Source organism: Culicoides brevitarsis, chromosome 1 (assembly GCF_036172545.1).
Source record: "Culicoides brevitarsis isolate CSIRO-B50_1 chromosome 1, AGI_CSIRO_Cbre_v1, whole genome shotgun sequence".
NCBI classification, from domain to species: Eukaryota; Metazoa; Arthropoda; class Insecta; order Diptera; family Ceratopogonidae; genus Culicoides; species Culicoides brevitarsis.
This window is the reverse complement of record NC_087085.1, coordinates 19476866-19492798: the sequence shown is the minus strand read 5'-3', so window position 1 is coordinate 19492798 and position 15933 is coordinate 19476866. Positions and strand designations below refer to the sequence as shown.

At 30.7% G+C, this 15933-nt stretch overlaps 1 protein-coding gene across 1 annotated transcript in view; it reads right to left on the bottom strand.

Moving 5' to 3' along the window:
* Positions 1–423: 423 nt before the first annotated feature.
* Positions 424–15933, bottom strand: part of LOC134827174 (protein NDNF) — a 76066-nt gene continuing 60556 nt past the window's right edge. Inside the window, exons 3-9 of the mRNA XM_063839744.1 lie at positions 13139–13230; positions 12791–13025; positions 5916–6324; positions 5640–5855; positions 5431–5570; positions 5232–5369; positions 424–698 (exon numbers count right to left, since the gene is read on the bottom strand). Of these exons, the coding sequence (XP_063695814.1) occupies positions 431–698; positions 5232–5369; positions 5431–5570; positions 5640–5855; positions 5916–6324; positions 12791–13025; positions 13139–13230 (1498 nt within the window). The 3' untranslated portion in view covers positions 424–430. The remainder of the gene's footprint in view (positions 699–5231; positions 5370–5430; positions 5571–5639; positions 5856–5915; positions 6325–12790; positions 13026–13138; positions 13231–15933) is intronic.

Here is a 15933-nt window from a genome sequence, read left to right as displayed (position 1 = left end):
TTTATTAATTTTTTTTTTCCTGTATTTTAAGATAAAATTATAATTATTTCTGAAATTATGAGGATTTTTGCATTTTTTTTATGAAGGGTGGCTAATTCCTTTTTTTCATTTTTTTTCGCATTCCCATAAATTAAGATATTTCTTATTTTTTTATTTACGCAGTTTATTTAATATTAAAAAATCTATGGAAAAGTACCGGATCAATTCCTAACATTTTTTTCTTTTTTAATTTATTTTATTTTTTATTATCTTGTAACGGCTTTAACGATAAATTGGTCGAATTGTTAATTATAACATTACAAAGAGCAATTTTCATTATACAGTTTTAAACATTAAGCTCTTAAATTATTATTTTATATTTTCTGTCATTTAAATATTTTCTTTTGTACATTTTATATTTACAACAAAAGGTTCAGCTTTTTTTTCGTGTTTAATTTTTCAAGTCATTACTAAAGTCCGACGGTGACCAATTTTTGCCAAATATTTCATACTTCATTAGATTGTATTTGGCGTACTTACTGCTAATGTTGAGGCTGCTGTTGCTTCCCCTGCCACCGCCATTGGCGCAACTGGCATTCGTTCGAATTTTCAGCAATTGATATGAAAAACTTTTGCCATTACCTAAACTGGCTGTCACATAAATTATGTAGAGACCGCCTGGTGATAAGCCAGTTATTGTGAAATTTTGCAATTCGGATCTAGATAACGGGAGAGAAAAAGAAACGAAATAAAAATGCGGGAAATTGTTAGAAGATTAGAAGTGCGACAAAAATAAAATACGGTAAAACTGAAATTAAGATTAACGGGAGATTTTCCCAAAAATATACGCATTCCGGCATTTAAATTATTTTTAATGGTCAATATAGATGTCCTTGTCCCGAAAATATATATATTTAATTCCGAATAAATACCTTCTATATTCGAAATAAATGACTTTCAAATCTCGTTCATTATTTGTCGTACACGCGCGCACTGCAATCACCGGGAAAGAAAAAGCTGTACATGACAACAACATTTTATTGGAGCTATTAACATTTTAAAATATACGATTATTACTGTTCAAAATTGCTAAAATTTTGTCTGCCGGTAGCCGTTGGTTTACTTTTTGGAAATCGTTTAATTTTTCCGAGAATTTACTTGAAACAAAAACATCTGTGCCAACATTTATCCGAGTAACGTTTTCACACTTTTTTTTTGTATTTTTGGGATATGCAAAATAAATGTTAAATTTTTTTTTAGCAGGTGCGATGCTGACTACTGTCTGACATTTTTCGGTTTTAGCAAATTTTTGCAAAATTATTTGGAAATAAATTTAAAAATAATCCCTTTTTGGGATACAATAAAAATAAAGTGCCATGCGCCTCCACTTGAGCCTATATTGAAAAATTAATTTGGACCCAATAAAATCGACGCAAAAGGTCAAATAATTTTTGCGACATTCGAACCTTCGATAACTAATTCTATTTAATTTTTGGGCCATTTTAAATAACGATTTGGTCCCAGCGCAGGGAGAAAACTGTTTGTATTGCTCTCGAGAATTGTCCGTTTCAATATTTGATGCTTTCTTTTGCTATAAAATAAGACAATCACTCGATTGAAAACGAGGGACAATGGTTTTAATGTAAAAAGGTTAACAAGTATCCCATTGAAAAATTCAGCAAACTTTGTTTCGTATTTTATATTTATTGGCAAGTAATAGGCTCAAGTGTAAAAGTAGACCGAAAATCGGATACAATTTGGATGTTGGACGGAAGGTTGGGTCGTCGTAAAGATTCATTCGAGTGCAAATTGCGTCTATTTTTCGGGCATCGCAGGTAACCAGTCATTTATCACTCCAATTGTCCGGCATGCGGTAAGATATTTGTCATGACGACGATCCTTCTTAACTTTTTATTATATATTTATTATTTTTTTTTTTTTTGTTTGCGTATATAATTAAGGGACAACGACCAATCATCTCGAACACATACACAATGCGAAAAACATTCCACAACAAGAAAAACAACAGCAGGAAAAAAGAAGAGAAAAAGTTAGGTCACCAAATTTATGTTATGCGCTTGTCATTTTTCAGATTCTTATCATTCATTTTATTTTCTATTCTTTGTCGTGTCAGCCGCACAATTGCGTATAAAAAATACACATTCCTACGCAAAATCACTAAACAAACGAAAAACTTGTTTGTGACATCAACAATATTATAGCACTTGGCATGGCTTAGCATATGTTTAAGGTCGTTTGTGGCATTTTTTCTCGTGTTGTTTGTGCGAGTACTTTGCAAAAGTTGTGCTCTTGCGGTCAGATTTTTTGTCTTTGTGAGATGATCCAAAGTACGCTCAAGCATGTGGTTCATTAGAGAAGGTTCCGTGTTGTTTTTCCAATGTTTTTTTTTCTGTGAAATATCATCAGAAGAAAGAGGAAGAAAAAACACAGAAGAGGCAAAAAATAAATAAATAGAATGGACTTAACTTATAAATAAACAACAAACCACTAATTTCTACGACACATTGAACAGAGGATGAAGTTTAGATTAGCACGTTTGTGTAATTCACACACACACACACTTGTTGTTGTTGTTATGAAAATTAGGTCATCATATAGGAGGCTTTAAAAATTCAATTTTCAAGATTAATAATTCTTGATAAGGAATAAAATAAAAACACGTCCTCCAACTGCTTGTGTGCCAAAAAGTTTGTGTTTTTTAAAATTTAAAATAATTTCGTGCCCGGAATCCGCCACATCGCTAAGTAAGTAACACGCATGTGGTTGTTGTAATAAAATTTTATGAGTTTTCTGCTGGGGTGATAAATTATGCAAAAAAGTTATGTGACTTGTTACGCGAATATAACTCCTTTCGAAAGTCGTAGATTGAGATTATAATTAATGCAATAAATAATTATTATTCACGCAAACATTTGCTGGGTGAAAAATTAATTTTTTGGAACATGTTTTTTGCAGAGCAAAAGAAAGCATGTGCAAATTGTACAAGCGAAACGAGTGTGAAGTTTGCACCTAAATACAAAATGCAAAAGAAATACAATTTTTAACAGAAAAAAATTAAATTTATTTCAGAAACTGAACACAATTGTTATTGACCTGTTACTGCAAAAAAAAACGAAAATAACCTGTATAGAGAAAATACGAGAACCTTTGAGACGGTGATCAAAAACTGATTGATCTGACCTTTTTTAAAATCCTGTTGGGTCTTAAGGAAGGTAATAAGTCAAATGTGAAACAACTGGCCCATTAAAAATTTCTATATATTAATTGGCAAGAATTTTTAATGCTCAATATTATCAATAAACAAATACTCTGTGTATTTTGGACCATTTATTTTTTTTGTGGAATTCACCAAAAGTGTGTAAGGCATTGAGGGTCAGTCGAACCGTCGACTTGACATCGGCTGACAGCTGACCCCAGTGCAAAACATACGTATATAAACATGTAACGCGGGAATAAGAGTTCAGTTCTTAACTAGACAGTGAAGTGAAAAGTTCAATAAAGGAAGTTTAAACCTACACCGAGTATTTTGACTTGCGAAGCGACCTTTGGAGCAGAAGGAAGTAGGGACATTTATTACATGGCATCCCTTGCGGACTACAGAGAGCGCAGAGAATGGGAGGACGAGTAAGAGGCACGCTCCGACACCCCTTCTCCTCGAACCCCGGCCGTGAAACACCCAGCGAACTTCATGATTTTTTTTTCTTTTTTTGACATACAATAATAAGATTAGTTTTTTGATTTCCTAAAATTTTGTATTAAATAAAAGTATGCAAAGATGAAGTTTACATATCCATTTTCCAAATATTTAAAAATTGATGGCTAAAGTACGCTATGTATTTATATACAAAACAAAAAAAACATTATGCAAGAGAATTGTTTTAAAATTTATTTAATTGGTTCTACCTTCAAAAGACTATGGTTAAACCAGAGGATTATTTAAAAAAATATTAAAGTTACTCGCATAAAAATTATCTACTCATATTTACTTGAATTTTGACTTATCAATTAAGTAATCATGCAGTTTTAGATTTTTTATCTGTTAGTTAGCTTTTCTGATCAAATATAATGATTTAAGTCAAGTAGTGAGTAAATGAAAGTAGTAGAAATTAAATTTTTCTTCAGTAATGACGAAATTTCAATACAAAGATACAAATAGATTCTTTTTAAATTTTATTCTTAGGATCATTAGGAATTTGGTGCAAATTTCACACTCACTTTTAAATAGAGCAAACATGCGGTGAAAAATTATAGCAAATGATACGTAGCTACAATAAAGAAAGAAAATTTAATTTGTGTGCGGGATATGATGACACAACCTTCTCTCCAGTTGTCTGGCGAAGTTTAATTTATCAAATTGATTTGCGGTTAAAGAATAAATATAATATCCACACACGCGCTCTCCCAGTCTATCTATCCAACACACACACACACATTCGCACATGAAAGAGATAAAATAAAATAAATTGGCGAACTGTTTAATCACAAAACCAAAACCATTGCAATTAAAATTTTAATTTAAAGAAAATTTAAATTTATTTTTACGGTCAAATGTTTAGCATTGTATTCAACGGGGGCAAATCCCGAATGTGTCGTCGGCAGTTTAAAGTCACTCAGTAAAGTTTTAACGTGTCTGCTACTTGGAATGTGTGCAAAAGAGGTAAAGTTGTCATGTCATATTAATAAAACGGTAAGAGATATAAATGAAATTGCACCGGAGAGAACGGACGTTATTTTAGATAGCAGATTGTGAAAGCGTGGGCAAAAGCAAATTTCCAGCTTAATAACAAATTTAATCTGTCAAAATGCATTTAAGCTGTAATTTGATCTATGTAGATTTGTTCGAATACCAAAATATCCACTTTATCATCATTTGATTACTATCATTTAGTTGAACATTATCTCGACCACTGCCATGTCATTCTAATTAAAATTAATAGTCTAGCATTTCACTGCGACTTTATAAAATGACACCGATTTTACAAGTCCCGAATATCGAATATTTTGTTTGAAAAAGGAAGCAGAAGAGTCTTCTTAATTAAAGCGAAAAGTTGGTAATTGGTGTTGTTGTTGCTCACGCCTCAAAGTATAAAATGCGGGACAAAAAAAGGACCAAAAGCCAGACCATTAATGAAATGTTATTATTAATGGCTCTTGTGAACTTTTCGCCAAACTTTTTCATAATTACAACTTAATTTTGGTGCGTCGCGCCTCTTTCTTGTCTTGATACTTACTTTTTGCCTGGTATACAATAAACTTTATGAAATTGCGGATGACTCGTTATCTTCGAGTTAACTATACAATAATTTGTTAATTTAATATTATCCAGATATCGGTCCTCCTGATACTCTCGAATTACGAATATTCGATATCTGTGAAGGAATATTGAATTTTACTTCAAAAAATTTCTCGATCTTCTTTCAAGGTACTTACTTTACGTCTCTGATGTCGAGAGAGCTGTTCCATGCGATAACAGTGGAGTTGCATGTTTTGTACTCTTGAACTTCCTTCACCTCAAGGCTCTTTGGGGGTGTGGGGAAATTTTGGAAACGTTTTTTCGTTGTGACAGAAAGCTTTTAGTGAGAAAAAAAATATTTATATAAAATTATTTTTAAGTAAAATTCATAGAAAAGAAGATTTACCTCAACTTTATTTCCCCATGGATTCTCGTCGGCGTCAATGACACGAATGACGTAGCGCTCGCCTGGCCTCGTACCATTCATGCGTATCACTTGTGGCTTAAAAATATTATTTATGCTCTTGACAATTTTCTTGTCTTTGATTATTTTTACATCCACCATGCTGCTGCAAGGTGTTAAGAACAATTGAAAATTGTTTGTGGAGGAGCGCATTGGAACCTGACAACAAAAATTATTTTGTGTTAAAATTGAAATGCTGACAATTCGGATAAAATTTACCTTAAAGCTAAACACGGACATTCCACCGAGAATGCTCAACTTGCCAACGGATGTCTTTCCCTCGACTAGCTGCATCGGTCGTGTCCGATTAAACCACACCACATCGGACCCATACAAATATGTGAAATTATTTAAGCCCGTATGGATGGCAAACACGTCCACGTAGTACATCGTTTGCAGGCGCATCCCTCGGAGCATTTGTTGTGTGCGGTAGCCCGTGCAAATCACATTCATTCGGCTCGTGTCGATTTTCCGTACGAGGTCGTAGCGCGTCGATTGCAACATATTGTTCAGATTGAATTTGCCACATGTACTTTTTGATGCGGAGCCCAATGCCTGGCAGAGGCTCTGTTGCGGCTTGTGAACATTGATTGAAACACAATATTGGATCTCGTGTACGGCCACTTTGCTGCAAGAGATGAAAAACAAAAACACAAATAAATATAAAATATCAAAATTTCATACAACAAAAGAGAGATCTCTTATTTTGCTTAGTGTTTGTGGGTTTGGGTGGCCCAATTGAATTGTCATGTTAAAACCAAAAACATTTTCTGATTGATTTACATAACAATGATACTCTTACTTTTCCCGTAAATTGGAGCAATTGGCAGTGACAGCTCGTTTCGTTTCGCTCTTACGCATCCATAAAACGTCGATTTGTCAAGGTAACGCCGAGAAACCTTGGCAAAAAAATCTCTCACTAAGCTGTCTCGACGATGATATTGTCAGCGTGACACTTGAAAGTCGCAAAATGTGATATAAATATAAATTTACACAAGAAGTAAATTGATTTTTCCAATATAAGCCTGCTGCTGCCTAACGTCGTTATTATATTATTACGTCGTGTGTGTGCGATTCCGGCAACAATATTTTTCACGCCAAACCAATTCTGCTGATTTCATTTCCACAAGATGTCGATTGAATGACAGCGAGTAAATAGACGACATGACACAATAAACATGTCTTTTGTCGATTCTCACAACTTTAAGTTTTCCTATTTTTCTCCCACAGAAATTCAATTGCAAAGTTTGTTTTGTTAATACTCGAGAAAAAAATGTGAAATTGTGGTTTTTGCGCTACGATGTTACTCAACTCGGCTTTTTTTTTTTGATACACGACATTTTCATCATTTATCAAACGTATGGCAGCCTCTTTGTGGTTTATTTAGTTTTTAGCGCAAATACATTTACGTTTTGAAGAAAAAAAATGTGGCAGTGAAGATTGGTTCAAATTTTTTTCTGTAAATTCATGAAAAAAAAATTAACCACGTGGTTAAAAGAGACGCTTGATGTTAAATGAACCACAAAGTTATATGGAGTCACGTGGTTAAAAAGTATTTTAATGAAAATTTTTAAAACTTACTGTCAATAGGAAAAAGAAACAGCAGAACACTTGGTATGCGACTGTATGGAACTCTGTGGCAAAAGGAAAGAAATCTTGCTGAACTATTTTTTGGACCCACCTGAACTTAAGGACATCGGCTTAGAAAAATTTATAAGTTTTTGAATGAAATTGGACTGACTGATTAAGGTATCTGGATAGGTGTAGCTCGTAAAATCTACACCTGATGACATTTTGTCATAGCGATCACAATAGGTCTTCGGACCGCGTTGACGCATCCTCGATCCTAACCTAACCTAAAAGACTTAATTTGATCTCTTAAATGATCAAACTGATCTCCTTTCGAGTTAGTCTGTGAATGACCCAAAAAATCGATCTTTGCAAGAGATCAGTTTGATCCCTTAAGATATTTAATTGACCTTTTAAGAAGGGATCAAATTGATCTCTTTCAATGATTGATTTTTTTGGCCTGTAGATGATCAACTCGAAAGGGAATCAGGTTGATCTCTTAAAAGATCTAATTAAGCCTTTAACGAAACAAATTGATCTCTTAAGCTTTAAGGGATCAAAAAAATCAATTAAGAGATCAATTTGTCTCCTGAAAGATCAATCTGATCCATTGATCAAGAGATCAGCAATCGGATCCCTTTTTCTGCCTTTAGATAGTGTTAAACGTAACAAAATTCGTTCCAGTGCTTACTTTGTAATCAACCAGTTCAAAGACCCAAATAGAATCAAATTCGGGACACATGCAAAAAACGTCGATTCCATTTATTTTAATTGCAGACCTAAATACATCCGACACTAATTGACAGTTCACCTGTTTTTACTGCGACTGTGTGATGTGATGTTAAAATGTATGTCTAACTATGTTTTGTGTTATAAAAGTTGTTTAATCAATCACTGCCATGCCGTCTAATTTACACCAAAAGCCTAATGCATTGCCATTAAAATGATGGGATCACACAAAAAAATGTTAAACTAAAGGCAGAGTACAAAAAACAGGTAGACTTGTGTGTTTTTGTCATGACTCCTATGCCAATCTACATTATTTTGCTAATGAATTGAAATGTTGTTCTACGGATTTTCCGTGTGATAATGGAATGAGATAACTGGCTTAATGCAAACTTTTTAATTTATAACGTGGTTGTTTTCATTACAAAGTAGTTTTACAAAACGGAGCTTCAGTTGAAAAGGAACAATGTGAACCACACGACCTCTTGTCACACACAGGATTAACGAAAAATATTCTTTGGAAAGTATTTGTTTTATTTATTCACAAGAGACGTTGACGAGCAAATTTGGTTATTTTTTGAAAAAAAAAATCCCGGGAATTCTCGACAAATTCATTTCAAATTCATGTTAACAGGAAAAGCATTTCAAAGAATTTTTGAAAAACATGCGGTTTGTGATTGTTTTTGTCTTTTTTGAACGAAATAGGTTCGTACAATACATTTGAAAATTCAATTAATCAAAAATAATTAAATTAAAGCTATACAAAATTTTTTGGTGAATTTTATCAAAAAAAAAAAAAAAATAAAATAAATAAATAAAATAAAAAAATAAAAAAAAAAATAAAATAAAAAAATAAAAAATAAATAAATAAAGTAAATAAATAAATAAAATAAAAATTAATTAATTTAAAAAAAAAGTTAAAAAATGTTACATTTTTTTAAAAGTGAAAACTTCGAATAATTTTTAAAATAAAAAAAATAAATTAATGAAAATTTTGATATTACCTTTAAAGAAAAAAATAGTTAAAATTAGATTAAAAGTGTTAAAATATTTTTGAAAATTAATGAAAAGTGACACAAAAATTATTTAAAAGATTAAAAAAAAAATTAAATTTACATGTGACATTTGTAAAAAAAATAAAATTAAAGAAAAATGAGAAAAAAAATAGTTGAAAAGTTTGAAGGATAAAAAGACATAAAAAATTAAAAAAAAAATATAAAATTTAAGGCAAACTTTTTAGCTTTTGAAACAAAAGCTTTTTTAAAAATTACATATTTTTAATAAAAATTATGAATTAATTTTTTTTTTTTTAAATTTTTTGTAAAATATTACAAATCGTAAAAAAAATAAAAAATGCGACTCTGTTATTCATTTCACCGAAAATATTAAATTTTCATCCAAACAACCACATGAAAGACAAAATTCAGAGTGTTAAGTACCTCGAAAATAAGCAGACTGTCTCGAACGGCAATAATTTCCTCAATTGTCAAGAATTACGCTTCTCGAATCTTCCTCACACCCTATTCCATCGTCGCACTCCATGTACATTTGCCATCATAACCATTCATTGTGTTGCAAAGTGTTTTTTGATAAAAACAATTTATAAGGATTTATAAAGGCGAAATAGCTTGTGACAACATAAAGAACACACACATATAATATTTATATCAGCGTTCACTCCCCATCGCTTTATTTTCACTCAGATGTACGTAAAACAATCTTAATGGTGTTACGGTTATGATATGACATGAAGTTTCGGATGAAGGAGAAGAAGAAAAAAAAATAAGAAAAAATTGCCTCCAGTTACATTGTTATCAAACTAACACCACGTATGTATATTACATGTAAAATGATATGTCATTTGTGAGCGTTGTTGTCGTGTTTTTTTCGTAAAAGTATCGTTGGTCCCCCGAACAACATCCTGTGAAATTGAGAAGAAAATTGTCGGAATATTTATCTTTATTGGAGACCAGCATTTAACACACAAACAGCAATCCCTGCGAGCTACTGCTTGCGCATAAAAGCACAACAAAGACCGAATTGTGAGACGAAGTAGAAGAAAAGAAGACGACGACACTAAACACTTCCAAGTTCATATCTTTATTTATATTTTTATTAGACTTTTATTATACATGAATGAATATTAAGATATATGGAACGTTCTGTGTATGGCGTCATCCATAAATGTCATCGGAAGTTTAAGGGAGGGTGGGATTCATAAAATTTACAATGGGTTAAAACTAAGGGGGAGAAGAGTGAACTGTCTTTAAAAAAAAATATTTTAAATTTACAGAATATTTTTTAAAGTATTCCCGACTTTGAAAGCTTTTTTGTCAATTATTTATTCAATTGTATTTTTATTTTGAAATTTTCACGAGTTTCTATTGAAATTTGAATTTATATTCAAAATTCCCTTTAAAGTAGAAGAGTTAAAAATACGGGTGAATAAATTACAATTGAATAAATAATTGACAAATAAGCTTTTAAAGTCGGAAATACTTTAAAAAATAAATATTCTGTAAATTTAAAATAATTTTTTTTAAGACCGTTTACTTCCTCCCCCTTCTTCGGAATCCATCGTAAATTTTATGAACCCCACCCTCCCCTAAACTTCCGACTACATTTATTTATTTATACACAGAACTGAATTCCAAAGAATTTCCATTATAGGGGGGTGTGAGGTCAAAAAATGCCCCATTTTATCCGACACCATTAATGGATGACGCCAATGCGACCTGATCCCGTCCCACAGACAATATGAAATTATGTCAAAGTCTGTGGAGGGCAACGACTGTAGTACTACATAACTTATTTTTTTATGACGTTAAGCTTGCTAAAATGGGATTTGACATATTTCTATCGCCTGCATGTCAGCTTGTCACTCGTTAAAGAGTTTCTTTCTCTCTCTAGCATTAAAAATCCTGTAAAATTTTCAACTTTTTTATTTTATTTTCGTCGCACATCATTTACAACAATCACACATCAGCTTAACGTTAAAGATAATGGTAGGAAATTATTTTCTCGTTGCTGCCATGCTCTCTATGTCGTGTTCGTGACAAACAACATGTCAGAAAGTTTGTGTTGCGTAACGCATAAAATATTTACGCTTTTTCTGCAGAAAAGACAAAGAAAAAAAATTATTTGTCTTCTGGAATTCGCGGAAAAAGAAGACAGTAAATATTGATATTTATTTGTGTGCTGAATGTTTCAGCTGTCAAAGACGAAACAACAACAACAACAACAAGAAATTTTCGCTGAAAAAGATTAGCTAAGCAGAAAAATTAATTTTGATGCTGTTGCCTGTCTCTTTGTGCTGTAATCAAGTGTAATTGGCAATCATATAAAAATTTTGTCTTGACAGACATGCACGGAAAATCTGACGATACATTTTTTTTCTGCTTGCTTGTTATTAAATTGAATTCTTCGCAGGCGTCATTAATCAAAAGTTAACACAATTAATCTGTGTGACAATGTAAAAAAAGTGTGTGTGCCACCAACGATGTCTTTCGCTGCCTGTGACAAATATAAACAATGTAATGTCATTCATTTTATCATAACTTTCTTTCGCATCGTCGTTGATGTCGCTCGCTTGTCTGAGGCTGAATGAAATTGCAGCCTCTTTCTATTATGTCATCGTCAACGTTGCTTTTTCCGTCTTTCATTTTTTTCTGGGCTTTTTATGAACAGGGCCTTGCTAGAGGTGGGCACTGTGAGTTATATTTTTAAAAAAGGCTCCAAAAATTCATATGCAGGGTTGCCAAAAATTTAAAAAATTATTTTTAAAGTTGAAGCCAAAGTGTAATTTATGTTTAAATTTTTACTGTATAGTAAAAATTTGTTTTTAAAATTAATTAAACGAGCTTTTTAAAAATTTTCAGGGTTGCCATTTTTTAATTTGCTAAATTTTAAGGTATTTTTTTTTAATTTAAGAAATCTAAGTAATTTTTTGAAAAATAAACGTTTTAACCAGATTTTAAATTCAGAAAAAATTTATGAAACAAAATTTAAGGAAATTTTAATAAAAAAAATTAAAATGGCAGAAATCCAGATACCGGGTTGCCAATTTTTTTTTAAATTTCAGCAACTTTTTTAACCAAGAATTTTTTACCAAATTTTATTCAGAATTTAAATTCAGATTTAATTTAAAAATCTAAATTTTTTAAAATTTTATATTAAAAGATTTTTTCAAATGGTTTAAATCTATTCATCCAGGGTTGTCAAAAATAAAAAAAAAAATATGCAGCTTTTTTAAAAACATTAAAATTTAAATTTAACAATTAAAATTTAAATATCAACTTTAAAAAAATCTTTGAAAATCAAAAAAAAATTAAATCTACATACAGGGTTGCCAAAAAACTTGTTCTAGCCAAGAAAGAACTTTAAATATGAAGCTTAAATTCTACTTTATCACACCTCTGTCTCAATGTGAATGACACGAAACCCATGTGTAGCGTGTTATTCGTAATGGATGTGATTAGAGCTCCATCTTGACATATTTCATTCATAAAATTAATATTAATGCCTGCATTAGTCGCATAAAAACTAAAATATTACCACCATTTTCCTACATTTAATTTTGCCTACATATCGCAAAATTGTCGCTTTATTTCTCTCCGGTAAGCATGTGAGAAATGTTTTTGGATACTGCCACTGCCAGAAAATTCTTTATTTTATAGCTTATCATTATATTCCGTTTAAATCTAATTTATAGACATTTTTTTCTCTTGCCGCAAGACAAAAAAATGCGAATTCCCGAGGGAGAAAGATAATCGATAAAATAATGACAAAAAAAAACTCACCTCTTTTCCCATTTCAGTAAGAGCTGTAACCGTTTCGGTTGGTACTGAAACCGGATTTTTGCCGGAGACGTCCAATTCATGTACGGCCAATATGGCGCCTGGTCATATGTGAGAGTGTAACTCACACGGATGTGCGTTCTGGCAAGTGCGATAATGAAAATGTCATATTCGCCAGCTGATGCACACGACAGAGAAAGTGTTTTGTCATCCGTGACATTATAACTAGCAAGCGTTACTGCAAAGAAAGAAAGGAAAAATGTTAATGATGTCGGAATTTATGCAAACAATGGAGACGTCTGGTACTTTTTTGTTATTTATTTTTATTTCTATGGAAAAACCTACACTTACATGTGTTATTGAACACGACTCTCCATGTGATTTCCGCTGTGGGTGTCACTGTTATCGTGATGGGACTCGATTCTGGCAATGGTATCGAGAATCTGCAATGAAAAATGGAAAATGGTTTTTTGCGTTAGTGTTTAGTTTTTTTTTGTTTATGACGAAATAGATTTATCAACATTTACGAAAATTGTCATGTGTTTCCTCTAAAAATGTTCTCTGATACTATGACAACGACCAAAAAAAATTGTTCGTTTTTGCTGCTTCGTCATCATTGTCGCTCAGCGACAATTCAAAACGAAATGCAAAAACATAAATATCAATGGAAAAGAGACAGAAACAATATTTTTCCGGGTTAAATCGAGCACACCGAATAAAAATTGTAATAAATAAAATAAATGAATGGACGTTCCGTGACAAAAAAAAATTATTTATAAATGATAGATGAGTTTTCGTCTTGCATGCCAACAAAAAAAAATGTTTGCCAATTGTTTCGACTAAGGTTTGAATGTTAGAATTTTTGTTTGATACATTTTGATCAATTTTGATTCAAAATTGGAAAATAAGTAAATTTTGAAAATATTCGATTTTAAATTTTTCGAAGAAAATAGAGTAATAAATAAATTTAATGGGTACAAATAACTTTATTAGGTTAAAATTAATATTTTTGTCAAAAAAAAATTTTTTTATTAAAAAGGGTCAATTTGTCTCAGTTTAAATATTAAAATTATAATTTTAAAAAAGTTAATTATTTCATTAAAAAATTAAAAAATATTTTCTTTAAAATTTTGATCGTTTTTCAATGATTGCGTTGAAAAATAAAATTTTAAAAAGTTATTTTCAAATTTTTACATAATATTTTTTTATTAAAATTTGATTTTGGTCACGTGACTAAATTTTTAAAAATTTAGAAAAATTATTTTAAAATTTTATTTTTATTTATTTTTTAAATTTATTTAAGAAACTTTTGAATTTTCTATAATTTTATGCTAAAATTTTTAAATTATTGTTAAAATCGTTTAAATTTTAAAAATATCATTAGAAAAATTATATATTCATAATGTCTAATTAAATTCAAACGACAAAAAAAAATCAGAATTTTTTAATTAATTTTTTGTATCAATTTAAAAAATTTTCCGTTAATTCTACTTAATTAATTTTATTTTTTAAATTTAAATTTTTAATAAATTTTTCCTTCATTGAAAAATTTCACTTTAAATCCCCTTCCAAAAAAAAAACAAAAACAGGAAAAAACATGCCATCCTCATTCAAATTAATTGACAGAAAGGCACAGAAAGTTGCTGTATACTTAAATTACCAGTGTCGAAAAACCACTGAACCACATCATTATTAATAAATGTTTGGTAAACATTAATTGCCGGAGGAAACCACATGTCAATAAATAACTGCCATATTATAAATTTAGATGTGCGACGGAAAATACTTCAATGAGGTTTAATATATTAAAATTTCTAGAAAATGCTGTTTGAAGCCACATCAAAGCCAAATTTTGCTTAAATACCAAGAGATAGAGAGAAGCAATATTTTTTTTGTGTGGCGAAATAAATTGCTTTACAACTCATAAAATTTGAATTGAACCGTCGATTTAAAAGTAATATCCGAAAGGAATTTTCTGTATATTTGAAAAAATTCGTCTGAAATCAATGGTCTGTGCATTCCTATCCTATAAATTTTTATCCAATATTTTGTTTTTCTCGAACTCCCGATCCAATAACTGCATACTGAAATTACCCTTTAACAAGCATCGATATGAGTTATGGGAAAGAATAAATAAAAATTTTAGCAAGAAATATTTTTTTGTGAAATATTTTTGATAAAAGCGCATTTTTATTGCTTTTTAACTAGAATTCAGCTAAATTCTGATAAAAATGTGTTGAAAAAAAAAGCTTTATTTAAACACCATCGTGCTCTTGATAATAACCAGTTGCGGCATTTTGCATTCAAAAGTGCTTGCGGTAGAGCCAGTAAGTGTTTGGTTTTTTCGAGTGGTATTTGTTTGTGTGAAACTACGTGAGTTTGCATGGAAAAATAAAATGTTGCAAACATTCAGATTTTATTTGGATCACAGAATGAAAGGTAAATAATAATAATAAAATAGTAAATTCTATTGAATTTCTAGTGAAATATTTATTCGCATCGTTTTCTCTCTTTATCAGTTTGTACGGAATTTTATTAAATATTCCCTATTGAGACATTCATTTCTGCATTCTTGCTTCTTTGAGGCAACTTCTGAATGGAAAATATTAAAAATATTTCTCTACGTTTTTTATTGTTGACACTCCTTCGATCGACGACTATGACAGAGAGAGCAGAGGTAATGGAAAAATTGTTGACATAGTTTAAAGATTTTTCAAATACTCGAAATAAATGATTTTCTCTCTATCTGTCTCTTTTGCTTTCATGGATGACTAAAATATTCAACCACATTGCGTTCTAATCATTCATAAACCAATATTACTGCAAATTTGTTGTAAATTATATCATTTCGGTCTAGTTATAATAAATTATTTTATTGAAAATGCAAATATACGTGAAATGATGCGAATTGCGAATGTAAATACTAATAAATAGTGCAAAATGTCATAATTAAATCAGTTTTGCTGTGCGGTTGATATACATCAGTAACTAACTTTTTTGTTACTATTGGACATTTAATATTAAACATTGTGAAAAATTCATGGCTTGCAAGCTAAAATAACAGCGAGGTATGAAAATTAGGTAAATCAGTCAATTGTACATTGGGGAAAAATTTAGAATTTGCACTGGGGCAAGATTTTTGAATG